Source organism: Microtus oregoni, unplaced genomic scaffold (assembly GCF_018167655.1).
Source record: "Microtus oregoni isolate MIOR12 unplaced genomic scaffold, Mior012 000020F_ref0000438, whole genome shotgun sequence".
In the NCBI taxonomy this organism is placed as follows: Eukaryota; Metazoa; Chordata; class Mammalia; order Rodentia; family Cricetidae; genus Microtus; species Microtus oregoni.
Window position 1 is genome coordinate 35821925 of NW_024543079.1, and position 27826 is coordinate 35849750.

Here is a 27826-nt window from a genome sequence, read left to right on the forward strand (position 1 = left end):
ACACAAGACAGAGCGTGCACATCCTCCATGGGCCAAGGGCCTCATGTTCAATAAGTGCTCAGCAGCCATGTGATGACCTGGACTGGGCCATGACATGACAATAAGAAAGTCAGACCTGTACTTTACCTCATTTGTCCAGTGCAACTTATAGCACTACTGGGAGATACTAAGAATACTTTTCTAAAGCATGGATGCGTCGATGGGGTGCAGTACTGCTACTTCTAATAATGGACTGCGATACTAACCAATGTAATAAGAATAATAAATACTCTGAGGATGGATTCTCTATATAGAAACCACTAGAAATCGAGAATTTAATATCAGTTCCTGCATAGCCTCACTAGCCACATTTCAACTACTCGAGAGCCACAAGTATAGAAACTAGCACACTGGAAAGTGCAGGTCCACACATTTCCATCCGTGCAAAGAGTTCTCCTGAACAATGCTGGCTACACATAATTTCAAAAATATTATTAGAATACTAATTGACATACTAATAGATGTGTTATTTGAATTAAAATAATAACCATCAGGGAATTGAGATCAATGCACAAAAATTAATTTTATTGCTATATACGAGGAACAACTAAGATATGCTTTCAAAAAATGTTGAGTGTCCATAAAAAACCATAGTGTCAACTGTCACAACCAAACACCTAGTGAAGTCTAGCAGATGACATTTAAGGCCTTTTTGAGACAATCTATCAGCATCTTGCCTACCCCAGCACTTTTGTGTCATATCCCCAAACTGTCCTGGCGTTCCCTTTACCTCGTTGTATAAATCGCTGAATTCCTCAACCACGTCCTTGGGGATCCGGCGGCCACGGTTGGTAAGGTAGCAGGCCACGCCATTCTTGGAGTAGAGGCTGATGCGGCCCACGCTGCGCTCCCCATCTGTTGTCTCTTCCAAAAGGCCATTAGCTTCTGCTAGATGGTAGATAGGATTCCCATGGGACCCATGGATCCAGGTGGCTCCCAGTTCAAAGGTGGCGTGTCCTGGGTGACAATAACAGACCCTTAGAGGGGCAGAGGTTTCTCCAGAGAAGGACGTGAGGACTCCCACCCACCAATACTCAACAGACCAGGAAAGGACTTGGGAGCTTGCTCTGATGAACAGATAAAGCCTACATACAGAGGACCATCACCTGACGTCAGATGAGGTGACCAGCAGGGAGCGGCCCTGCCCATAGTGACTCCTGGATGTGTCCACTGTCACCTCATGCCATCAGTCAGACATTTTTCCTTCTAGTCACCTCCCCAAACAATACTACACCCCAGATCCCTGATTCCTGCGCATTCAAGAGAACTACTGTGGGTATCCACCAGTATTAGTCTAGCTCCTTAATACCCCATGGCTCTGAAGTCCGACCCCTTCTCTCAGACAGAAGATTCCCCCCCTTCTAAAACTTCAAGACAGAAAAGAGAGGACAACTGATGGAGGAAGGTCATTGGCTAATAAAGGCACTGCCCTGGCCCATTTTATTGGTTAGAGGATAGGTGGGAGGAGTAAACAGAACAGAACGCTGGGAGGAAGAGGAAGTGAGCTCAGAGACTCCACAGCTCTCTCGGGAGCAGACGCCTCAGAGAGAGACGCCATGCCCCGCTCCCGGGATGAAGCTCCAACCCAGGATGGACTAGGCTAGAATCTCCCTGGTAAGCGCACCTTGGGGTGCTACACACAGATGATTATAAATGGGCTAAATTAATATGTGAGAATTAGCCTAGAAGAGAATGGGCCAGGCAGTGTTTAAAAGAATACAGTTTCCGTGTAATTATTTCAGGTAAAGCTAGCTGGGTGGCGGGACACAGCCCACCGCTCCGTATTTCAACAGAGTGGCGCCCAACGTGGGGCTCGAACCCACGACCCTGAGATTAAGAGTCTCATGCTCTACCGACTGAGCTAGCCGGGCAGGCGGCTGGGGGTGCTGAGAACGCAGCCCTGCCGCCCTTATTACTTCATATGGCGCCCATATTCGAGAGCTCAGAGTCTCGACAGCTCTCCTCTCAGCAACAGACGCCTGAGAGAGACGCCACTCCCAGCTCCCAGGCAGACACACGCCATGAAGCTCGACCCAGGATGGACTAGGCTAGAATCTTCCCGGTAAGACCGGTGCTCACTGATTATTAGAGATGGGTTGATCGGGATATCAGAATTAGCCAGTAAGGGCTAGGGCAGAAGGGCCAAGCAGTGATTAAAAGAATACAGTTTGTGTGTTGTTATTTCGGAGCATAAGCTAGCCATGTGGGCGGCCGGGTGTGGGGGACGCAGCCCTGCCGCCCCATATTACTACAGACAACTCCAATTCAGAGCATTTTCCCCAGGGGTGAGGAATACAAACCAGATCTCCAGAGAATGTTAAGCCCTGAAATCCTTTCACATGGCGGAGACGTGGGGAAGGCAGACCCTGAGATTCTGTTGAGGAGGGCTGAGGAGCAATCTGGATCCAAGATGTAAGAGCCCTAGGAATCCATCCTCCCTCCTCACCCCCAGTCAAACCAGCAGGTCTGAGATAGCTGCCTCGGTCCTGAGCCTCAGTTTCTTCTTCAGATGTTACAAAGTTCTGAAGCAGTTTTCCCTGCCTAGCTTCCAGAGAGGTTAGCATGGTCCTAAGAGCACAGAGAAACAACTGGTGGTATTTGCTTTTGCAGGCCAGGCTCAAAAATACATATGGTCCATTTCCTGTCAACTTCACGGTAAGTTCTCCCACCCTTGTGTGCACACCCTGACAAAATGACTGTGCATGCCCCCAACCGCCGCCCCCCCCCCCCCCGCAGAGGCAGGGTCTGCAGCTTGAATTTGGGTTAAACTGCGACATGCTCTGATTAGCAGAATGTGGCTGTAAATAACCCTGCAGCTTCAGGGGCCTCAAGACCCCTTCCTTAGTTAGCCTTTCTATTGCTGTCATATAACACTATGACTAAGAGTAATGGGGGAGGTGGGGGGAGAAAGAATTTGCTTTAGCCTACAGCTCCACCTCTCAGCCCATCACTGAGGGAAGCCAGGACAGACACTCAAACTGGGCAGGAACCTGGAGGCAGGAGTTGATGCAGAGGCCATGGAAGATACTGTTTCCTGGCTTGTTCCTCATGCTTGCTCAGCCTGCTTTCTTATAGAACCCAGGACCACTGGCATCGCCTACAGTGAACTGGGCCCTTCCACATCAATCATCAACCAAGAAGATGCACCACAGGCCAATTTGGTGGGGGGGGGGGAGGGGTTAGTTTCAAAATTGAGGTTCCCTCTTCCAAAATGACTCCAGCTTGTGTCAAGTTGACACAAAAGTAGCCAGCACAGGGGCCTCGTGGCTTCTACCGTCAACTTCTAAAATGATAACTATGGAAAAAACCACAGGCTCACCTTGCTAGGAACATAAGCCTAGAGCAAAGCCTATGCTCCCTACCACACATGAGGATGAGGGCATCTTAGAGATCCTAACCAACTGACCCTGGACATAAAGGAATCAGGCAAAGCCCGAAAAAGACCCACCTACCTGAGTCCTGCCCCCACTTCACCCTACAGATTGTTTTAAGCTGTTTCATCTGAGGTGGCTCGTTCTGATGCAGTCTAAAGATGGCAGCACTGTCCCTCACCCCAAGAACTGGGCATGCGCTCCTTATCTGCATGCCTTCCCTTTCTTGGGATGTTTCTAATTAAACTATCAGTTACTAAAATTAGCCCTGTAACATGAATGTGCCTAAAACTAGAAAAAGCACAACCTCATGCTCCAGCTCACAAGATAAGGACAGTCTGTATCTCTGAAAGGAGCAGGCACGCACAGGCCCCCGGGTATAGGGTAAGCAGGCAGACTGAAGGCCACCAAAAGCTGAAAGTCTAGGACCTTGCAACAGAAGTGTCTGTTCTCGTTTGAGCTCCCAAAGGGAGCAGAGGAAGAAGAGGGAGATTATTGTTATCGCTATTATTAATAGTAAAGTTTGTTTTTAGACCATTCTGCACACGTACACAATGCAGTACCAACCACTCTCCCCTCCCCGACAAACTCCTCTCTAACATTCATGACTATTCATTTTGTTCTGTGACCCACCCGAACCAACCAAGACTCTCTTGTGTGACCATGGGTTCAGAGCTACTGTTGGAGCCTGGTGGGGTCTTAGTGGAAATGACTCAACACAGTAGGCTCCCTTTCCCAGAGAATTAACCGTCAGCAGTTCAGAGATAACAGGGGAAACACTGATCCCTCCCCCTGGCACAGTAGGAAGTTCCAAGCCACACAGAGACTGGGCAGGTCAGAAGCAAGGAGACACCTTTCCTGTCTTCTCTAGGTGGTCCTCAAATGTGAGCAGAGGTGGGGAGAGAATTCAGGCCAAGGTTTGACAGCAGCTGGGAGGACCAGAATAAGGGCTCTGCTGAGGATGTCTCTGTTACTTCATCTCTACCGCATCTGTACTTCCAAAGGGCACCAAGTGCCAGCCCATGCCCACTCACCTCATAGCATGTGGTGTCCTCAGAGTCTCTGGCTCTGGATCCCTGTTCTCACTGCTGACAGAGACATGGCCACTATGCCATGCTGAAGCATGTCAGTCTACACACTGGGCCCTGCGGCCTGCCTATCTGCATACAACACAGACACCCGGTGCAGCAAGCTCTCCCCTCTCTCCTTCACATTCCTCATTCCATACCACCTGTGCCCTCCTTCTTCTCTGCCCAAAAAGCCCTCCCATCAAGTATTCTGCCACCCCAAGCCTTCCCTGAACAGACTCGGTTGTCAGTTGCCCCAGGGACTGGGGCACCTATCTCCCCATCTTCTGTTTGGATATCAGACTCTGAATACGCCCTAAGAATCATAAGTGGGACTGCTCTTTCCTGAGGCTGCCAGCCAGCCAATCAACAGCGAGTAAAGCACTGGGGCTCGCTGGCTGCCCCAACTTTATGAGCACTTGGATGGCACTTTCAATCTTAGTGCCAAGAGACAACCTAGTTTGTGCATGAAAAGGAGAAACAAAACCTCCTATGTGCCTTCCAGGAATGGCTCTAGGGGAAGATACTTATGTCCTCACTAGCTCTACAGGAAGGGAAAAGGCCCGAGGGTGTCCTTGATATTCGTGGATTCTCAGCCTGACCACCTATCTAAGCAAGCAAGCACATAGGCTCTGTGCAGCAAATACAGAATTCTCTAGAGGTGCAACTGCGGTGGCTCACGCCTGCTACTTCAGTACTCCGGAGTCAGAGAACTGGAGGATGAAACCCTGTCTCAAAACAGAAGGCAAAGCTAGGGAGACAACCCAGTTGGTAAGGTGCTTGCCATAAAAACATGATGACCTCAGTTAGATCCCCCAAAATCCATGTCAAAAAAACCCAGGCAAGGTAGTGCACACCCATAATTGGCCGAAGCGGGAGGACCCGTAGGGCTTGCTGGTCAGTCAGCCAGTCTAGCGGAATAACTGAGTTCCAGGTTCAGTGAGAAACTACCCCTGCTCTCTAGAACCCTGGCAAAGTCTCCCTACCCCAGGGGCATGTCTCTTATCTGGCTGCTTTCTCCAGGGTCCTCACTATTTACAACCTGGACTGAGACAATCCCAAGACCATGCATCACTCACAAGAAAGCCTAAATCCCTCTTCCACTGCACCAACCTTAGTTCCTGTTGCCTGCAATTCAGTCATGATACACTAATTCATACTAAATAAAAACAGCATAAAAACTAATGATGTTTAATCAGAACTTACACAGCCTCCCCTCCTGTGACATTAGAAATGAGCCCCCACAGTCCTCAGATAGTTTGACTCTGAGTATGCCCTCTCCAACAAACACCGTCCACCCCAAGTGTTGCACCAAGACAGCATTCTCTAAAAATGGAATGTTGGTACAAGGGGCAAAAGAAGCTTCTGGAAAATACCCACATAGGTTGCATGATCAAACATTTATCCCAAGACCAAATTAGTAAGATTTCAGTCAGGACCAGGGTATTGGGGGACAAAAGATGGCCCAGAGAGGTGGCTAAACCCGAGTGACGCTTACCAAGTCTCACGCTCTGAACGCGGCCCCCAATGTGTCTGGAAGCCTCAAGCACAGTGACATCGGTGAAGCCCTGCTCGAGAAGTGCTCTAGCTGCGGCCAGGCCAGCCAGGCCAGCTCCGATCACCACCACACGAGGCTGTCCCCTTCTCCGCAGGCCGCGACTGAGAGGGTCATCCGCGCTGTCACCACTGGGTTCACAACTTTGCATACCGTCCGTGCTCACCTTCTAGGAGCCTGTGACAACAGGGAGCGGGTGGAAATCAGCTTACCCGACCCAAGGAACAGTCACAGCACACTGCCCCCCTCCAAGACCTGATCAGGAAGAGACACCTCCCAAAAATGCAAAAAGGGAGACAGGAAGGGGCAAAGAGAGAGGAGAGCCAGGCAGGGAGACATGGGTTAGGCCCTACCAACAGGCAAAAGGTAAATCCCATCAGCCCCACCCTCAAATCTCTTGAGCTCTGCCTGTCCCTATCCACATGTCCTAGAGTGGAGACTGAGAACAGAAGCTGAAAAAGGCAGGCCAAAGTCAGGAGACTGACCCTGATGTTAGTTCTGTTCAACTCAGCATGGCTGCTGTTGCGCCAACCTCAGGCTGCTCACACAGATAGCAGGATACTCACACATATGAAGGATACTTTCACAGTCCCCTAATGCTCACACCAGCCCAGGACACTTGTACACATGGCACTGGGCTCTGTCCCCTTCTCACCTGGCTTTTCCCTAGTATTCTCTACCCCCTTACGCCTTTCTCCTCCTGGCCTTTCTGCCGGCTTTCCGAGTCTTGGTGAGGTGGCATTGTGGTGGGAAAGACAAAAGCTTCACCGCCCCACTCCTCCAGAAATTGCTGGTGTCCAGCAAGCCTTGCTATTCTGGGACCTTTTCCCCATCCACCAGGTGCCACAGTCACCACAAAACAGCAATGAACCCAGGAAACAGTGAACTGTGATGAGCCACGGCACCAAAGACCAGACATCAAATTGACAGTTATGTTCTGCCAGCTTACTTAAAGATGCCAGCCTTTGAGCAGCGGGTACTGCAGGGAAAGGAGGTGGCCCAAGCTGGAATACACTGTTCCTCTAGTCCCAGAATGAGCAGGATGGTTTGGAGGTATCTGAGGACCACCATGTAGGAGACACTCGGCTCATATCCCCATCCCTTGCATTCCCTGACTCAAGCAACTTAAAGAGTCCAGCTGTCTTGGCTAAGGTTTGCGTCACAGATGCTACAGAATTTAATAGTACCAAGACCCAGCAAAGAAATGAATGCAAGTGGATGAAAGCTACGACCAAGAAGCAAATAAAAACCTGTCACCCACACCCATAAAGCAAGCATGACCTTCCCCAGACACAGCAATCCACCTCTAAGAACCCACCAGAGACGCAGGGCACATCCCATCACACAGACAACGTCAAAGAAATTTATAGCGTTATCCTGCTGACCAAATCCAGAAACAGCCCAAAGGTGTGAGCTATGCAGTGTGTCATCCCACGCAATACTCAGCAACTTCAGAACCAAGTTGCGGTGCCCTCGAAGGAAATGAGACTGAGCCAGACAGAGGTCAGACACTCAGCAGCACCTACTGTACAGCCCCATCTATACGGAGTTCAGGGAGAGGCAAACACAGGGATTAAGGGAGGGGAGGGGAATGAGAAGGGCAGAAGTGAGTTTCCTGCAGTGGAACAGAGGAACGGGAGGAATGGGGGTCCACAGCATGTCGAGACATGCTGACTTCTCTCTGAGCTTTCCATTTTCCTTGGGACAGTGTTCTCTAACACTTGGAGGTTTAGCAAAGTAAGTGTGGTTTTGGGTTTTTTTTTTCTGTTGTTCTTTTGCTCTGTTTTTCCTAAATATACTCAGGCTAAGAAGCTGTTTCTCCCCAACTCATTCATAAGATGCCTGGGCCTAGAAAGAAACTCCCTCCCCTGCTGCACCTCCTACCCGACTCCCAGACTCAAAGTGGCCAAGGCAGGGTAGAACAGGTTTCCTAGACTGCAGGCAGGTGGCGCTCGAGGCCCAGACTCCCTCCGAGGCAAGCCTAGCTTTGCCAGAGAAGGAGGCCACCAGTAGATGGGCACAGGCCTTTCCTGCCTCCTTCTCCCCTGCCCTCTTTCCCTACTCCTCGGTCACCACCCTCCAAGGAACACGCCACGCAGGGTTGGCTGGACTCTCTCCCTCCCTTCCCCTCTGCTCTCGCCCAGGTTCCTGCGCACTAAATATAGAGGTGAGGATGTGGCAGACTGCACGCGCTGGCAGGGTCAGCAGCGATGCCACCGGAAGTCTGCCAGCCACCGCCGACGCCGTGACAAGCTAGTAAATACACGAGCGCCACGGAGGGCCTGCGTCAGCTGTAATGACGCCAGGGTGCTCAGGCATCGAGTGAGACGTGACAGGGCTGCGTGCCCCAACCCAGTCTCTGGAACAAGAGTGGGGATTCCCCTTTCCAGCACCCCTGCCCCAGGGACACCCCAGCAGACTCATTTTTGCAATACAGGGTGTTTGTAAAGCTTACTGGTGGAGCCACATCTTGAAATGCTACTGGGCTGAGCAGGTGTAACAGGGATTAAACTGGAGTTCCCACTCTGACTGGGGCCACACACACCTGTAATTCCAGTACTGTGAAGGCTAAGGCAGGAAGATCATGAGGTTCAAGCTAGCCTGGGTTACATGGCAAGACATTATGTAAAAACAAAAAACAAACAAACAAAAAACCACGGGGTGTGTCCAGCTTATCACAGGATCCCAAGACACCTCTCTAAAAGCCAGAGAGGTCTAGCTGACCTTTCTTGCCCTAGGCTTGGCTGGCTGGTCCTCACTACTCTGCCATGACTGTCAAATAAGGCTATCACAGACTCAGCATCTAAGGACCTCACACATTAAGGATCAGGTGCTGTCGGTACCTAATGAAAGGATTCTGGAGTGGACCACAGGCCATCTTAAAGATAACTACAGAAATAACCCTCAGCCCCCCCAACACCAAATCTCAAGAGACCTTGAACATGGGTATCAGATGGAAGTCGCACAGGAAACCAGGGCCCATGTGGGTCCCCTGCACCACTGACCTTCACAGCTAACCCCCAAACCAGCTTCATCCGCCCTTGTTACCCACAAGAAGTGAGAGGCACCACACACACAGCCACAGAAGACAGAGGACCGTGCACCATGGCCCCTTATCACCCTGCATCCATCCACGAGGCTTTTCCTGTCAGTTTTTATCACTTTCCCCTCTGGGATTTTTTTTTTGAGGGGTGTTGTTTTGTTTTTGTTGGAAGAGAGGGAGGGAGAGAAAGGGAGGGAGGGAGGGGAGAGTGAGGAGAGAGAGAGAAGGAGAGGGAGAGGAAAAGAGAGAGAGAGAGAGAGAGAGAGAGAGAGAGTTCTTATTGAAGAAGAAGAATCGTTTAAATGGTCCTTGGTGCATGCCTGTCCCTTTCTCGCCTTGATCTGTATGCAGGAGAAACAGAACGCCCTGTACTTGCCCACAGATAAAGGAATGAAGAAAAAGTGCTGGTTCAGCCAAGTGGTGAGGAGGGAGGAGGGGCGCTGAGGGAGGCACAGAACAACAGACACTTGCCTTCTTGCTCTGGCTTCCATGGTAAATTGGGGTGGGGGTCTAGGGCTTCCTGCCCAGTATCCATGTCCCCAAGCAGACCGAGTCCCAAAGCTTCAAGAAACCGGGTCAGCCAGAGCATAAGTGCTCTACTTGAAAATCCCCCACTGCCTCCTGACACCACTTCCCTGGCCACAGGCCACAGCTGCCCACTGCTGCCCAGGGCCAGCACCACCTCTGCAGGATCCTGCTGAGCCTCTCCCAGAAATGCCCAGAACTCCTGTACTCATCCCATCAACAGCCCAGGGTCAAAACTGTAGGCGTCCTTGCAAGAAGATCCCCTTTCTCCACGGGGTTAAGCCACGATCATTCCTACAGTCCAAACACTATGGCCTCTACCTCAGTGTTCTCAGAGACCTTTCAGTTTCCTCCCTCTCTTGAACCTCACCTGCACCCAGTCCCAATCTCCACCCTCTAAAGCAGTGGCTCTCAACCTTCCTAACGCTGTGACCCTTTCACACAGTTCTTCACGTCGTGGTGACCCCCAACCATAAAACTATTTTTGTTGCTAATTCACAACTGTAATTTTGCTACTGTTATGAATTGTAATATAAATATCTGTATTTTCTGATAGTCTTAGGTGACCCCTGTAAAAGGGTCATTCAACAACCGTGGGGGTCACAACCCACAGGTTGGGAACCACTGGTTTAAAGGCTAACTGGCTAGGCCTCAGTAAGATGACCGGAGAATACAATCCAGCAATTCACCGAGTGTCTACTCCACACCAAACATGGGAAAGTCCTTCATCCTCTGGCCATGCTAGCCTCAGTTCTCCAAGATATTCCCCTCCACATACAACAGAATCCCTAACTACAAAGCCTTGGGCTTCCCCAGCCCATCGAAAGCCTCAAGGGAAACATTTTCCTTGCCAACATCAAAGAAGCTGCCTCTGGTTCTAACCCGCACAGTCCTCATTGGGACTTAGGAGCTGTGCCATCATTCCCCAGGGTGACTGTGGAGTGTAGGCTCCACATACTGGCTCTTAAGTACAGTAGCGACCAAACTGCCCCCAGAACACAAGTGTCTCTCTAGGGACCTCTTACCACCTAGTGTCTCAGGACTGTGGCTGCAGCCTCCCTGTTTCTGAGCAAGGCCAGCAAGTGAGCATGGCCACAGGCTGAGAAGCACTACTCTGCAGATCAGCAGCCCAGCCAGTGTAGACACCTTTCGTGTTCCTCGACGCTGGGGCCACCTTTGCCTCTCCCACTCACTCACAAGCCACTGCTCCCTAGCCGTGGTGACTGCTGAAAATACAAAGCCACGGCGACCACCTCCCACACCTTTCAAAGACACAAAAGATTCCATCCATCCTGGACCCCTGAACACAAGTTAATCCCCAGGGTGCCTGAGCTGCTGTTCTTTCCTCAAGTCACCTCAGCCTGGATTTCTGCATCTGCTGCCTGCAGAAGAATAAGGCTCCAAGGCGGTCAGCCCCCTCCTCACTTCATCTCCTTTAGAGTCTAGGACCACACCAGCTGAAACCCTCCAAACTAGGTCATGCTTTAACCAGCATCCTTCCCCTCCCTCAAGCCTGGTGTTTGCTCATGAGAGATCTACCCAGGACTCCCCAGGACTCAGGGTGCCTGTCCTCAGCGGCAGGAGACAGAATGCCTGCACCCTCCTCAACCAGCCCTGGGGACTTCCTGACTCTCTCCCAACAGGTAGGACTAGAGGTCTAGAGCAGTAGCCAGCTTCCCCTTCCCTACAGGGATGCTCTTTCCAAGCTTAAGCAGGAGGAAAGGGAGAAGGAAGCTGAGGCTGGTCCAGGGGAACATCTCTGGGCTGCCCAGCAGGTCTGCAGAGGAATTTGGAGTCTTGAGACCCCCTAAACAATGCAATTATTCTTCTAAGGTAAAAAAAGAAAGGGGGAAAAAAACCCTCCCAGAAATCCCACACCAGCTGCCTTGCTGGGCTGGCAAACAAAGGGGCTCTGTGTCTGGACAAGCCTCCTCCCACCCTCCAGTCTGGGGCAGGCTGCCCCAGCCTCCCAGCCAGACCCTTCCCAGCCTTCCTGCCCAGGCCACAATGAGTATACTGCGCAGCACCACAAAACCAGAAGGGCCAGGCCAGTGGAAAGGAATAGCAGGAGCAGAGGTGAGCACAGTGGGCAGAAGGGCAGTGCAACTACTTTCCTGCTAAGGTCTGCCTTGCTCTGGGCCCCATTTGACCAGCACTCCTGAACTCGCCCCAAGAATATCACATATGCTCATACCTCCTGGAGTCACGTGTCTCAGCCCCATCAGACACCTACAGGCTTCAAGTTTCTCTATATGTTAAGTGGGGGAGTCCTGCCTGCTTGTGGACTGCTGGGGGAATGAAACAGACACTGAAGTGTGGTCACCTCTAAGTGCTACCTCACAAAGAAAGGTCAAGGAAGGTCCCCAAAGGACTGTTATAAGAGATTGGAGTCACCCCTCCATGATCCCAAAGATCCACTGCATGTAAAGGAACCCAAAGTTTTGTCTTAGCTCAGAGCACAGCATCAGCCTTGGCCACAACCCAACAGGACCTTGACCTTGGTGTCAATCAAATACCCACAACTTGACTCCCAGTTCAAGCCCAACTGGGTCTGAGCCCCTCAACCCTGACCGCCCTTCCCAGATTCAACAGTCATTAGGCAACTCCAAGTTCACGACAGGGAAACAGCAGAGGGACCTTATTTCACAGGCCAGCAGCAGCGCTGATGAGAACCAAGGCCCCAGCTTCCTCCTGGTGCCTGGCTTCTCTCCCAGCACTGTGCCTTTGTTAAGCACCTCTCTTCCCTCAAAATGTAGTTCTAAAAAGAACAACTTCAAAAAGCTTCTTGTAACCCTCTTTCAAAAGAGAAGAGGGGAGCCAGGCACTCTTTGGCAGCCACTGACTGGCAGGATACACACACACACAGAAAGAACACACCTCCCTCATGGAAGGAGTGGGCAGAAGTGGGAGGGGTACAGACTCAATTTCCTGCCAGACTGCAAAGCATTAGATACTTTTAGCTCCCTGAATGGGCAGCCCCAGTAAGAAGCCTAGCTGGGGGATCACCAAGAGTGCTCAAGCGCGCGCGCTCACTTTCCCGCTCCCTTCCAACTCCCTCCCTCCCTCCCCCCCTCTCTCTCACACACAGACACACACACACACTTAAGATGACATATAGTCCTCTCCCTACAGAATAACTATAGCACCACGTTTTCATGTATGTTCTAAAATGTGATCACCAACTTTCCAATGTCAGTAATCTGAATTTCCACCATGTATTAGGTGGGTGACAGGTTAATTGGCTTTTGGTTTCAAACTAGAGTTATCTGTGAAGAGGAACCTCACCTAAGAAAATGCCTCCACCAGATTGCCTATAAGCAAGTCTGTAAGGCATTTTCTTAATTAATGATGTGGGGGAGGAGGGCCAAGGCCATTGTGGGTGGTCCTACCCTTAGACCAGTGGTCCTGGGTTCTATAAGAAAGTAGGCTGAGCAAGCATGAGGTGCAAGCCGGAAAGCGGCGTTCATCAATGGTCTCTGCTTCAGTTCTTTCCGAGTTCCTACCCTGGCTTTCTTCCACGGACTGTGACCAGGACATGTGAGCCAGATCAACCCTCTCTTCTTCAAGCTAATTTCTGGTCAGCTTTTATCGCAGCAATAGAAACCTAAGGCAGGTGACCTCATCAGTAAAATGGGTTGTGTGGGATTGCGTGCAGGGGCCTAGAGACGAGACATGGCGGCAGTGTTTCCTTGGTCTTCTGCAGTCCCCCACCTGCACACAGTGGGACTCACCAGAGAGAAGGCAGAACCAGGTGAGAAGATGTGTGTGGAGCCTGGAGGAAGCAAGCCCACCCAGGAAAGGCCGCAGGCCCTCCTCTCACAGAAGTAATTCCAAAGCAGGAGTGTGAAGCCTGACAGAGCTACCCACTCCATAGAGACATTCCCGTTGTGTGTGGTACGGAAGAGAACATGTGAGGAGAGAAGGGTCCACCCATACCCCACCTGCTGCTGGTGCTCGGACTTTCCAGGCCAGAGTGCATGAGTGCGGGCTTCCAAGAGCCCCCGTCTGGTATTCATGCCCTCTCCTCTTCAGCCGACCTTTATAGCTAAGGCAGAAATGATAGAATGTGGCGTCTAAAACTGGGTTATAAAGGACACAGTGGCCACACAGGCATGGCCCACCACGGAAACATCCTGCAGCCCCCCAGCCTTCAGCTGGCTGCAGCCTCCTGGGAGACCCTAAAGCAGAACCACCCAGCTCAACCGCATCCCCAGCCCTGACTCACAGATGAGCTACAGGTGATGATTCCACTGCTTTAGCACCTACTAGTGTGGAGGTGACTTACTGCCCAGAAATAGATCGTGAATAATCTTTCCTATCCAGAAAGCCTTGAGGAGGAGGGGATCCCCAGGTAACACCACCGTCACTCAGGAGCTCCATCCCCTCTGTTCTGAAAAGCAGACCTAGAAACCAGGCCCACTGACAGGAACATTACAAGGAACGTTACAATTCCCCGGGAGATGTCTACAAACACTTACACTCACACTACCTCACTTAAGTCAGAGCCCAAGCAAGGGTAACATCTTAGGGTCATCTGTAAAGCCGACTATTTCATACCAAGGCTCCAAATGCAGAGACTCCAGGAACTGGTGCTGTATCAGAGAAGGGAGCTGAAAAAGCAGAGGTCAGATCATGGCCAAGGTACCCCTTTATGTTGTCACTGCCTGGATTTCAAAGTCTGCTGCAGCCCATGCCTGGACACACTCAAGCCGTGAGTGTCCTTGCCATCACACTCATCCACATCTTCCCCTTTCTCTGCAGCCTCTGGAGATGCTCTTCCCTACAGGAGAGGCCCCAGGACACAAGGCTAGGGTCTAACTAGACAAGCTTGAAAAGCCTCTTCTCGTCTCTGAAGTGGCAACAGTCATCATACTTGCCCTAGTCTGGGTCCTATGTCAGAAATACCCAATGAAATCTATAGTTACAGTTTGTCTCCTACAAGATTCAGTCTTGCCTTATACTGTATTTGCTCCCTGTGGAGGACAGAACATCAAATCATATAGACAGGGCTTCCCTAAGGCTCACGGCTAGTTAACTCAAAGATACGAGAGGCAGCTGAGATCCAGCCTGGGGAACCTAATACAGTCGGCGAAGGAGTCAGCTCCAGTCCTGGATTGCGATGCTTAGAGGTGCTGCTGATGAGAATAACTCTCCACGTGAGATCAAGGTGCCCCTGTCCACCCTACCAAGGGTCTCCTGCTGAGCCCTGAAGCCCCAGGTCCCAGATGCATCTACCTGACCTTCCTTCCATGCCTGAAGAGTTGGAAAGAGAACATCTCAGCAGGTGATGTGGGATTCCCCTCTGTATGCTGTGAATATCACTGGTTAATAAAGAAGCTGCTTCGGCCTATGGCAGGACAGAATATAGCCAGGCTGGAAGAGATATAAGGAGAGAGTAGAAGAAGTCAGGAGACATCATGTAGCTGCCAAAGGAGAAAGTCGCCTCTGGAACCTTACCCATAAGCCACAGCCTCGTGGGGATACTGATTAATAGAAATGGGCTAATTTAAGATATAAGAGCTAGCTAGGAATACGCCTAAATCACTGGTCAAACAGTATTGTAATTATTACAGTTTCTGTGTGGTTATTTGAGTCTGGGTGGCCGGGAAGCAAACTTTCAAGCAGGAGTGGGGAGGATGCATCCCACCTTCTCCTCAGGGTCTTCAGCCACACCCACAAGCCTCACAGAAACAGCCACACAGACAAGCCCAGTGCTATTCCTAGGGAGAGACCAGGCCCACCCACTGGATGACAGAATGCCCATAAACAGCATTCTCCATCCCTACCCTCCACAGGGAAAGAGTCGTACCAACAGTATACAGGCACACAGTCTCTACATGCCATGTTCCAGTGGCTGTGGAATCCGGGTGAGCACAAGGCATGTGGGTGGGGTGGGGTGAGTTTCTTATTAAATCACAGGGGCACTCTAGGCCTGGGCTGGGCAGATCTGAAGAGACCGGACATCATACACAAAGTGGGGGAGAAACCCGTGTTGAACCAGAGCCAGATGGTAGGGACAAATCTTTTATTCACTGAGCAGGTTTTAATGAGTGCTACTGTGTGGGAATACAGAAAAGCTAAAACTGGCCCCTTAAGAACCTGACAGGTCAGAGCTTACGAGAGCCACAGAGAAAGAAGTTGGGGTAAGGGACAGGGAAGGCACTGGCTCGGAGGAAGTGAGAATGCTGTGTGGACCTCCCGGAACTTACAAAGAGGCAGGATGTGGAGCCAAGGCAAGGCAGGCCAGCGTGACTTCAGTGACTAGTCATGATGCTGCTAGGATAAACCCAGACCAGCTATTTCTCATCCAGCTGACCCTTTTACCCCTCGTGGTTAAGTCTAGGGTGTGGGAAAGATCAAAACCTACCCAAGACCAAATACCATGATGCAGTTCCAACAGGTTGAGTGGCCTGGGCTCTGTTCTCCTGCCAGGGTCATCACCAGAGATGACCAAGCTTCTGCAGTTCACAGCCCCTAGCACATACACCCCCAAACACAGCAGAACTGCACTGGGCATCACCTGCACTGACTAGGCACCACCTACGGCAGAGGCAAATGCGCCCAGCATCACCTGCAGACACAGGTCAATCCACCCCGGATGTGAGTCATCATACCCCGAGTCAGACGCAACAGAGATCTACATTGGTAGATACTGAAAGATGGGCACCTGGGAGGTGTAAGCTGGCAGATGAAGGAAGGGGTGGCTTTCTCATGGGCGTCTCTCCTCTCCCTTCCCACACACTGGCCACAGCACTGGGGCAAAGGAGAATAGCACAGTCAGCAGCTTCTGCTGACTCTTTCAAAACCACTTGCAAGAACTGAGGCTGTGAACACAGCTCAGCCACTCAGCTCCCCCTCATCCGTCAGGGGCCCGCGTGACTCCGCACAAAGCCCAACTGAGCCTGACAGTAGAAGGAGGGGTGGGGGTCTCCAGCAAGCCCATCTTCTCTCCTGACTCACAGAGCCTCCACTTCACCCAGCTTGAGACTTCGGTTCCTTGCATGCAAAGAAACCCTTCAGCTCACATCGGCAGAGCTGTCTGAGGGCTGCTGGATCTGGGGAGCAGTTGCGATGAGGGAGCCCTTGTCTTCAATAAACCCCTTTCTAGAAAAACTACCACTCCAAGGTACCCCCCTTTACAGCACAAATTACAAAGCTGAGGTACATGACCACGAAAAGATTCACACTAACAAAAGATACCCCCGATCCAACGGCAGATGAACACCTGAGCAGGCAGGCAGACTTGATTTTCATATTCTATACCAAGCTCCCATGCCCTGCGTCCTTCATGCTCACAAGCATCCTGCCGCCCGTTGTACAGATGAAGACACAGGCTAGGAGGACTGAAGAGAGCAGTGGAGGCCACAGCAGGGTGCTCCATCTTTACTCAGGGCAGCAATCCCAAGGGTTGCCCCGGGCTTGGCACTTCTCCTGTCCTACCCTCTCCATATACTGACACTGTACACATTACGCCAGGCACTTGGGGCCGGGAAGAGTCACTTCAAAGCCTGGCAGTTCACCTCAGTCAAACAGCCAAAACCTGGACTATCACTAGGAGGCTACCTGCTCTTGGCCTGGGTACTTGGCAGAGTAGGCTATAGAGCACTCTGGTCTCCCTGCCCCAGGGCTAGCTTAGGCTGGCCAGGCAAACGCTGTCAGATTCAACCCTTCTCCTTGGTTCCCCTGCATAAATAGGGCCCGGGATACGACAGTGTTGCTTTGCCGGGCCAAATGGGAACTCCAAGAGTGGCAATCCATGATCCCCACTAGTCCGTCACTAGCCCAAGACTTCCCCCTCCTGGTGACTTTAGGGTGCTAACCAGTGCAGGAGATCAGCCACTGAAGGGCTCTTCATACCATCTGTGCAGGAAGCACAACCCACACACAAGCCAGCAGTCTGCAAAGCCAACAGTGTTCCCAGCAAAGGCCACAGCTGAGTCCAGAGCCTGTGACTTATCCCATAAAACACCTGGGGAGCTAAGACACCGAGCTTATGCAACAGACATACCCTCCAAGTCTTTTTGTCAAGTTCAAAGAGACTCAGGAACTCCCTGCTTTTGAAGTGTAAGGGCCCTCAAAGCATTCTGCCATTGTTGTCGCTACTTTTTATGGAGTAAGCTGAAGGCACAGAGTGTAGCGCTAGACACCTTCCTGTGGAAGGTCCAGTTCTCACAGCAGCGCTTCCCTATTACAGAGGTGGGAGCCAAGGTCCAGAGATGTTGTAAAGTCACTCTGAGGCACAACACCTGGTGCTCACTCTTCCCTTTCGGTCAGGGTCACGTTTGAGGTCCTTCAAAGTTACTCTCCAAACACCAAACCCTTCGGGTCTAACTCACAAAGTTTTGCATTATGTATGGTTTTATGTTAATTTGCCAAAGTTAAGGAGATTGAGAGTCTTGTGTACTGAATAACGGAAACTCTTTTTACGCTTTCTTCAGAGTGTTTGCCTGCAGGCCACCCTAGGTGTCTCCAGCCAGCATTATCCTAAAGTCTGTTTGACCTGGAGTCTAGGATTTCAGTAGCCTTCCAGGGACAACACCCTTAGCCCCAAGATCAAGATGGCAAGCAGACAGGCAGAGTAGGGATGGGGCACAGTTGAAAGTTTGGGTGAGGGTTCTGAGGGGGGCTATTAGATGTGGAGAGAGCTTCAAGTTAGATGGAGCAGAACCTGGGTTTGACCAGTGTCCCCTTTCTGTGAAACAAGACAGTAGCCCATGGAGGTGGGGGTGAGGCAGGAACTAGCTCAGAGCTGGCAGGGTGGCTAGATTCTTTGATTTGTTTTCTAATAAATCCCAACTCACTTCCAAGAGAGGCTTCTCCTGATCTTAAATCATACTGGCCTTAACACCCTTCCCTAACCAGGCAGATGACCGAATGGCAGGGTACTGAACCCCACACCAGGCCATAGCTATGCACAAATGCAAACGCTTTTCTTCAATCTCTAACCTTGGTCCTCTACCCCTGGACTTACAGAGAGCCCAGGGTTTCAGCCTGTCTAACAGCAGTGACACACCGTACCATAGGACTGGGCTGAGGCTGATGGGAAGCCCCACGAAGCATCCTCTTCCCAGATTCTACAGTGGGCCCAAGGCTGCAGCGCCTGCTTGTCAGCACCTGTGACTGCAAAGTCTGGCCCCTCCTCTGGGACGGCTGGGATGCCACACCCTGTCTCCCCACCTGAGTGCTGAACAAAGAGTCTTCACGCTGCAGATGTGCAGAGGAAGTGGGGAGCCCAGACTGTCCCCCCAGTCACAGGGAAGTATGGGGCAGGCACCCCAGAACACTAACTCCTCCCTGTCCTGTGCTGACTACACCTACTCTGAGGGGGTCACATTAGCAACCCAACTACTTCCCCCACTCTGAGTCATGAAGAGGCACAGATACTGGGGGGTTCCTGTACCTCAGTGCATACACTACCATTGTTTCTCAATAAACCACTGTCCCAATTGATCACCTGGCCCCCCAGACCCTAAGTAATTAAGTCAGGCTCCTACTGGTCTCTTGCTTTTCATTGTCTGTGTTCTTACTATTTTTTGTTTGTTTGTTTTGGTTTAAGTGTTGAGATAGGGTCTCACTGTATAACCCAACCTGAAACCCTTGACCACTGCAGCTAACACCATGTCCTGCTTGGCCACTGTTCTCTCACAGGGATCCTCTGACCCCCAGGACCAAGCTTGTGCTGTCTTACCCCTCCCCCACTGGCCACTACTCCTGAAGCTGCTAGTCCCTGCTGCCCTAGTCCCCACTCTTCCTTTTCCTAAGCACTGCACTGGTCCAGCAGGTTTCCATCCCAGCCTCCTTTACCCAGGCCCTTCCCTGGGTCCTTCCTGGAGACATGGCTTCCATCCATTTGTTAATCTAGTGAAAACTTCAAGCTGGTGCTCCATGTCACACAGCCCTTCAAAGAAGGCAATACTGTCCCCATGACATAAATAAGAAACTGAGTCACAGAAGATTCAGCCTCTTGCCCAGAGATCATAACCCTGCTCAGGTAACCTGTGAAGGAGAGGGTGGAAGAGGAGTGCATGAAGGAAGTGGCAGGGCAGTGTGACACCGGCAGAAGGCCCTCCCAGAATCAGGAGGTCCGCGCCTGCCACCATCAGGTGCTGGGCATTGATTGGTCCTTCCGGGTCCCTTAATCATTCACCCAGTGAAGACAGCAGTGAGCACAAAAGCCCAAAACCAACTCTGGGCCTGGGATCCATCTAGCCTATCCCTCCCTCTGCAAAGTCCTCTTTGTCCACCGACTGTCTAAGTGTGGCTGTCCCACCAAGCCTACCTCTCTCAAGAAGCTAGTCTTCAGCCCCTCCTTGCCTCCCAACCACTTCTGAGCCACCCAGCATCCATGTTCGCGGTTTCCAGGAAGCAGCACCTTCCACATCAGCCATTCTCAAACGGTATTTCCCTGCTCAGCAGGTTTTGGGAAATCTTTAAAAATACATATTTCCTTAGTCAAGTCAGCTTTAGAAGCATGAGATCGTCTTTCTTTCCTATAAACTTGTCTGGACCTCCGATTTTTATGAACACAGCATGACCCTCCCCCAGCAGGACGGCAGAGTAGACCTGCCAATTTCTTCTCTTCTTTGTCTCCTAATCCCTAAGGAGGCTTACAGCAGTCCTTCAGAAATGGTACCCCTCACTCCTCAGGGAGGCCTGAAAAGGGGGCAAGACAGGCTTGACTGGGCCCTCCTCTAAGAGCTGGTAGAGATCAGCCTAAAAGCAGGCCAACCCCAGCCCTTCCAGCCCCTCTGGGCACGGGGTGGCATTCACCTTCAGTCACCATCTTTGGTGCCAGCATCCATTGGGACCTCAACTGACTCTAAGCTGCGCTGAGCTGGGAGAGCAAGGAGCCTTGGGAGAGCCCAAGGCAAGCCAGCCAGTTTTCCACACAAATTACTCCCTCTACTGCAGCACTGGCACACAGTTTTAACGGTAAACTAGAACTTAGGTGTATTGAACTCCTGCTCTGGAAATACACAAGCCCCACCCAACAAACCCTGTGACATCACTCCATGGGGGAACAGGACCTCTCTGTTTACAGACAAGGAAACTGAGGTGGCAAAAGGGAGCAGACACTTGCCTGTAGTGGTTCAGCCCAGGCCCTGACTCCCAAACACACTGGGGAAGTGACCAGGGCAGAGTAAGACCACAGCCGCAGCTCAAGTGACCAGCAGCAGCAGCAGCAGCAGCAGCAACAGGAACTCCCACAGGGCCAAGGGGAAGGAGATGGACAGCTTGTCAGGAGTGTCACAGCTGTGCTGGAGCTGAAGCCAGCTGCAGCCCCAATCTCTCGCTCCGCCCTGGCTAGAGGAAGGGTGCGCACCCCAGATTGGCTCCTCCACTAGAGTAGGCTGCAGGCAAAGATAAGGTGCCCTGCCTGCCGTCTACAGTCACCCTGTGTTAAGACCCAGTCACCCCAGACACCCCACTGTGGTCTTGGAATTCCAAGAAATCAGGCCTGTGCTGCCAGCATCTGAGACCCAAGTGCCCACAGGTCCCTCATCTAGCACTACTTCTAAGCAGGCCACCCACAAGCATCTCTACACCCGTCCTCACAGAGGCTGTTCCCTGAACTCTGCCAAAACAGTCCACAAGGGACTGAGGGAACCTCCTATAGGTCCCATAAACTGAGCCTGTCACACAGGACACAAGTCTAAATTCACTGTGCAGACAGGGGCCAATGGAGTAGCAATTCTGCACAGCCTATATGCTCTTAAAAATGCAGAGTCTCAACTAGGCACGGTGTACTCTGGAGGCAGAGGCAGGAGGGTCTCTGTGAGGTGGAGTTCCAGCACAGCTTCAGAGTGAGATATCGCCTCAAAAAAAAAAAAAAAAAAAAAAGGAAGGAAGGAGGGAAGGAGGGAGAGAAAGAGAAGAGAGAGAGGGAGGGAGGAGCGGAAGGAGAGTGGGAAGGAGGGAGGGAGGAAGGAAAAGAAAAGAGAGGGAGGGAGGAAAGGAAGAAAGAAAGGCTAGACAGAAAGGAAAGGGGGGAAATGCAGATCCCCAGGCCTCACTCTGGACCCACGCAATTGGACAGGGCTAGCCTGCGTTTCGGTACGCATATCTGTGCTCAAGCCTGAGGAGTGAGCTTTAAAACCACAGCTCTAACCATACTGTGACGGCCATGCCCTTAACCTCCAGTGGTTCCCCGGGCCTAGTAAAAGACCAGATTCTGCAGCTGGGTAATCAAGCTTTTCACAGCCTGGCTTCCACCCACTTCCCCAAGTTTGACCTCCTTCGCCACCCCGGGAAATGCCACCAGTCCTCTGACAGGCTCCGGGACACCGAAGCACCACGTCTTCCAGGAAGCTTCTCCCAAGCGCACCTGGCATGTCTGGCTCCCTTTCATTTCCTGAACAGTGAGAACCATGCCCTTTGTCCCTGTTGCCTCGGGACACCAGGCTAGGCACAAGAGATGCCAGGGGCCAATGACATCTAAGGAGACCCAGTGTCCAGCTCAGGCTATGCACGAGCCTCCAAGTCAATTCAGCAAACTAGGAAGCAGAGACAGGCCTCCTCCATGAACCTCCTGACAACTACAGCAATGTGCTTGGTGTGTACCTCAGTTTCCCCCCAAATGCAGAAGAGAAGGTCCAGTGATTCTACTTTCTCTTCTTGGGAGGAGATGGAGGGTCTGCCCAAGTGGAAGAACAGATCCCCTAAACTCTGGGACTCACAAATTTGTAATAAACGTCACCCCTGTGTGGCCAGCAGCCCCTCCCCAGCCAGGCAGGGGCTTAAAGGTGGTCATGGAGGTGTCCCTGGAAAAGGCTCACCAGAACAGCTGCCCAGGCCTGGGTCCCAGAACTGGCACCGCTTAGAAAGCCCCTCATAAGAACACAGTCCCCACAGAACTGCCAACCTCTACCGCCTCCAGGGGCCAAGAAAAAAGTCTGTCTCATCCCATTTTACAGAAAGGCAGAGAGAGGCCAAGCCACTTTCAATCCCTCGGCTCTGTCCTCACACCCTATCCTGGCCCACCTCAGACCCCAGCTGCGCTCTCAAGAGCTGGGCTGCAAGCACCACCCCGTTGTTCTTGGCAGGATCATGAAGAGGCAAGCTTGTCTGTGGACCCCACTGAGCTTTGGCCTCTCCAGGGAGGGGGATTCAAAGAAGCAGTGACAGGAACATGAAGTAAGAGGTGACATTCTAACTAGTGTTTAGACTAGAAGCACAAGTCACCCCCACCCCAGAACCCTGAGATCAGTGTGCATGAACCCCAATTACCTGACCTGGATCAGATTTCATCCCAGAAGCAGAAAATCTTGGCAGCCCACCCCAAGCAAGGGCTCCAGCTTTAAAGGGGATCAAGCCCCCCTGCAAGGCAGGAAATGCCCTTGTTTGTTAAGAAGACCTCCAATGGGCCAAATCTAAGAGGATTCCAGAGCCAGAATTCACTCTGCCACTATTAGCTGTGGTACTGTACCTCCAGTCTGCCCTCAACAAAATGGAAGAAAAGTCGCTAAGAGCATCAGTGTTGATCTGAAGAGTTCTTAAACAATACCTAGCGCCCACTAAGCACACTAGGATCTTGCCCTCCCCACTTGCCCTTGGCCAGATTTCCTCTACTCAGGATGCTCTCTTTGCCCCCACCAATGCCAGTTCCCGGCGTCTCCTGGATATGCCCGTCTCACCCCAAATATAAACTGTTAGCTCCTAACCCCAGCACTTGATTCACAGGGTGACTTTTAGGCCTATCCCGGGTTCCCTGTCAAGATCTCAGCTCCCCTTCCTGCCATATCAGGGGTCCCCTGGCTCTCCCCCTCTACTCTGAAGTATTGACTCCACGATGCAACACTCGATTGACTGTTCTCTACAAACTGGAAAGCCATGGACAGCAAGATGAGGGTTCATGAAAAGACACACTCCCAATCCCAGCTTCTTCTTCCTCTCAACTTTTTGGCCCCCTAGGTTTGAGCATGCAGAAGCCGCCCAAGGGAGTAGGCTGAACTAAATCCCAGGCTGTCCCCACGTCCTGAATTAGAGACCCTGCTTCCTACATTCCGCATATCCACTCTCTCAAACACACGTACACCTTGATTTCCAGCCAAGAAAGCAAGGAAATCATTTGGCTGCGAACAGTAGTGATCCCCCCCCCCACCCCATGCCTGGTCTCCCCATGAGAGACCGGAATGACCTCAAGGTACCCATATCTTCCCAGCTTCCCCTTTTCACATCCTACTGGCTGGCTCACATTCTTGCAGCCATTTGCACAACTGCTTTTGTGGAAACAAAACAAAACTCTTCAGATCACTTAAGACTATAGGAATTTCCTGTGCTAACTGCAATGCCCATGTCTTTCTGCTTAGCCCAACCTCACCTTTATGGGTCAAGATTTCCTGAGGGGTACCTACAGGACACCAAGCAAGATGCTTCAGATACAGCAACGGGATGATTTATCAACAGGCAGAGTTTTTAGGAGACCCGCAGTGAGCCAACCAGTCAAGATGCTAGCCCTTAAGAAGCCCAAAGTCAAGACAACTGTAACAAGGGGTTATCAACCCTTCAATAGAAAAGGAAGAAAGTAAAGCAAGTTCTAATATGAATCACGTGTAGAGGAGGGGTCTTCTGCCTAGGCTAGGCTGGTATCTGGGGAAGGGATACTTAAATTTAGAGCTAAAAACTATAAGCAAGGCATATCCAACAAAAAGCACTGGGAAATAACCTTCCAGTCAAGGAAGACATCCCAAGCAAAGTCTCTGGGTCAGGGAAGAGCTTAAGGGTGTTGAAGAGACAGAAGTGACTCAATTTGTCTGCCAGGGAGGCTGTAAAGATGGCAAGAGTCAAATCAGGCTGGGAAGTCATCAGTGGTCACATGACAGAGGGTCAGATAGAAGCCATGGGAAGGCTTTGTGACTTTACTCAAGAGTAACAAGCCATCAAGGAATCAAATGATCTGATCAAAATGTTCTGTCATTCTTGCTGCTCTGCTAAAAACAGATGCAAAGGAGATAAGTACGGGTACTGGGAGAGGGTGACTATGGTACTAAGGAAGAGTTAAACGCCCTTGGCAGGGGGCAGTGGCCTGAGGTGATTAATAGTAACAGAATCAGAGCAGGGAGCATGGGTCCTAGATAGACCCTGTGGAAAGAGTCAAAAGGCCTTGCTCTGGGACTGGCTGTGAAGGCAGAAAGGAGTCCAGGCTTCCTGTCCTAAAAGATGGGTACATTACCAGGCATTTTCAGATGGCAGGACCTGAGAGGCTCCGGGCCCCAGTGTTGTCAGGAGCCTGCTGTACCCACATTAGTTTTCTGTCAACCATGACACGATAAGCAATCAGAAAGAGTGGTGGGACCCAGCTGGAGTCAGAGACAAAATCTGCTATTCAAAGTCATGAGCATGAAACACTTAAGATCTTTGTGTTCGGGACTGGAGAGATGGCTCAGCGGTTAAGAGCACTGGCTGTTCTTCCAGAGGACCTGGGGTTCAGTTCCCAGAACCCACATGGCAGCTCACAACTGTCTGTCACTCCAGTTCAAGGGGATCAGACACCATCACACAGACATAGATGCAGGCAAAATACGAAAAGACGTAAAAAAGAGATTATTGTGTTCATAAATTGATAAAGTTTTTTTTAATCCTAAGAAAGAATGAAAACTGGGGTAGAAAGTGAACAGGGGATGCTGAGAAGGGAGTCAGGAAAGGCAGTGCTGAGAACAGGACGCTGGAGCCCTCCAACACTCAGGCGCTAAGTGAAGAGGTTGCAGGAAAGCAGGCTAAGACAGACAGGCAGGAGGGAGGAAGCAGAGAGCCCGGGAAGAATATAACTCTGGGACCGAGCTTTTAGGAGACCTGCAAGGTGGGCAATGCCTGCCAGAGTGACCAGTCACTGGAGAACCTGGGTGCCTCTTAGGGGCACTGCTAAGGACGGAACTTTGGAGGAATATGCATTGGAATTGGGTCCTGGGCTTCAAGGGGGTGAAGTTCAAGGCCCAAAGGAGAGACTGCGGAATGAGAGGGAGGACTTAAGCCTGTTCTCACAACCTGCTGGGTAGGAAACCCTGGGGACACATAAGAGGATGGTCACAGGGCCCAGAAGCCTACGAGGAAGCATGACCCTTCCGGCCCTGTAATAGTCCTTCCTCTGTAAGAGGTAACAGAACACAAATACGAGGGCCACTTACACACCTTCATGACCCTCCATTTACCCACAGCCCCGCGGACCTCCACTCAGCACCCGCTGTTTGGTCCCCTAAGCTCCACCAAGTGGACCCGTGGCGGGGCCATGCTGTGCCACTACCAGTAGGTTCCTCCATCAACCTGTGGGCACGGCTGGAAGAAGGGCCAGTCACTGTGCGGTGCTTGCTCCTGGTGCAAGATCCGAGAGGTCCGTGGATCGCTCACCTGCTCCCCAGCCGCGCCACCCCGAGGCCGACAGCCGGCCTCCGCACCCCTTCCCGGCGAAGCGACTGTTCCAACTCGCCCTACCCTTCGGGAGCCTGGCTCCCGCCGAGCCTGGGGCAGACTGTGAGTCCCCGGGAGGCCCTCGGAAGAGCTGCTCCCCATTCCTCCCGCTGTCCCCAAAAGACCCGCGGACGCCGGGCCCCGGACGCCGGTGCGAGCTGCGCTCCCTCCGCTCCCCAGCGCGCACCCTCCGGGCCGCTCGAGTGTCCAGCCGGCTTTGTCTGCGCCGTCGTACGGGGCGCCCCGGGGATGCGGCCCGGCCCCCGGGGTCGCGACCGCCCGGGACAGCCGCCTCTGCCCACCGCCCACCGCCCACCGCTGGCCTCCGTGGGGAGCCCCTCGCCAGCGAGGCGCCGTGGCTGCCTGCGCCCGGCCCGGGGAGGCCGCGCCGTACCTTTCCCTGCGGAGCCGGGGAGCGTCTTCGCGAGCGGCCTCGGCCTCTCCGCCTCCCCTCCTCCGCAGCCGCCGGGCTTCCTCCTGCAGCCGCCGCTGGGACCGTAGGGCCGAGCCAGCCGCCGCGGCCTTTGCGGGGGCCCCGCTCCGCCTCGCGTCCCCGGCCCACCCCGCCTGTGCGCTCCGCCCCGGGCCCGCCCACCGGGGGCGGGGAGCCCGAGGCCACCCGGCCTAGAGCCGCCGGCGACACCGCCACCTGCGCTCCCCTATCTTCGCACCCATCTGCGTAGGAACAGAGCCAACTCTGCGCTGCCCCGCCCTGCAAAGCCAACGAGGTCTTCCGGCACAGTCAGAGCGCGCCCGCCTCAGTTTACCCAGACTCAGGAGCCACCCTTTTGAAAGGAAAGACAGCCCCCTCTCCTCCTGGGCTGCCTCTCCTCACCCAGGTCTCGGTTGGGTGCCCACGTCAACCAGGAACCTAAGGTGAAAGGGAAAGAGCACCTGCATACCAACCCGTCCCCTCACTGCCAGGCCCATGGTCTGAAGTGGCTCTTCTTTAAAAAGTGTATTTCCCTATAAAACCCCCAAACTTTTAATAAAAGCTGAAGTTAATATTAAGTGACACTTTTTTCTTTAAAAAAAAATAATTGCTTAGAAATTATTTGTTAGCGGAGCAGTGGTGGCATATGCCTTTAATCCAGTTCTCAAGACTTCCTAATGTTGTGACCCTTTAATGCGTTTCCTCATGTTGTGCTAACCCCCCAATCATAAGATTATTTTGTTGCTACTTACTTAATAACTGTGATTTTGTTACTATTATGAAACATAATGTAACTATCTGATATGCAAGATATCTGATACATGATCCCGTTGGGGTCACAACTCACAGGTTGCGAACCACTGCTTAATCCCTGTACCCAGGAAGTAGAAGCAGGTGAATCTTTAAAATCCGCACCCAGACTGGACTACAGAGTGAGTTCCAGGACAGTCAGGGCTACACAGAGAAACCCTGTCTTGAAGCTACCCTCCCCCCACCCCCCCAAAGAAAGAAAATTATTTGTTTATCCATCTCTGCATCCCTATTCAGTTTTCCATGTTTTATTGGTAACACACCATGTCAGCACTGGATCCAAGGGAATACAAGCCTTTGCTGACATCAAAGCCCCTACTTTGGGCTGTGTCTGGGCAGGTACCCTCCCCTGATTTCAACCTGGAGCAGGCCAATGCTGAGCACAGGTCACTATAGGTTCAGCCAGGAGAGAAACTGGATGTGATGACAGACACTTGTGATCCCAGCCTCAGGAGGCCAAGTCAGAAGGGTTACAGAGTTCAAGGCTAGCCTTGGCCGCTTACCAACTTCAAGGCCAGGCTAAGCTACACAATGAAAGCCTGCCTCAAAGGAACAAGGAGTAGGGGTGTAGCTCATCAG

At 52.0% G+C, this 27826-nt stretch overlaps 1 protein-coding gene and 1 non-coding gene across 3 annotated transcripts in view; both read right to left on the minus strand.

The window, feature by feature from the left end:
- The window catches only part of Smox (spermine oxidase), a 34644-nt gene extending 7986 nt beyond the window's left edge, over nucleotides 1-26658 (minus strand). For both annotated transcript variants that reach the window (XM_041671034.1, XM_041671035.1), the window contains exons 1-3: nucleotides 26399-26658; nucleotides 5976-6209; nucleotides 770-996 (exon numbers count right to left, since the gene is read on the minus strand). In XM_041671034.1, coding sequence (XP_041526968.1) covers nucleotides 770-996; nucleotides 5976-6183 — 435 coding nt within the window. In that variant the 5' untranslated portion in view covers nucleotides 6184-6209; nucleotides 26399-26658. The remainder of the gene's footprint in view (nucleotides 1-769; nucleotides 997-5975; nucleotides 6210-26398) is intronic.
- Trnak-cuu lies at nucleotides 1838-1910 on the minus strand. The gene has a single exon. It is a non-coding gene; the product is annotated as a tRNA-Lys (tRNA).
- Nucleotides 26659-27826: the final 1168 nt, after the last annotated feature.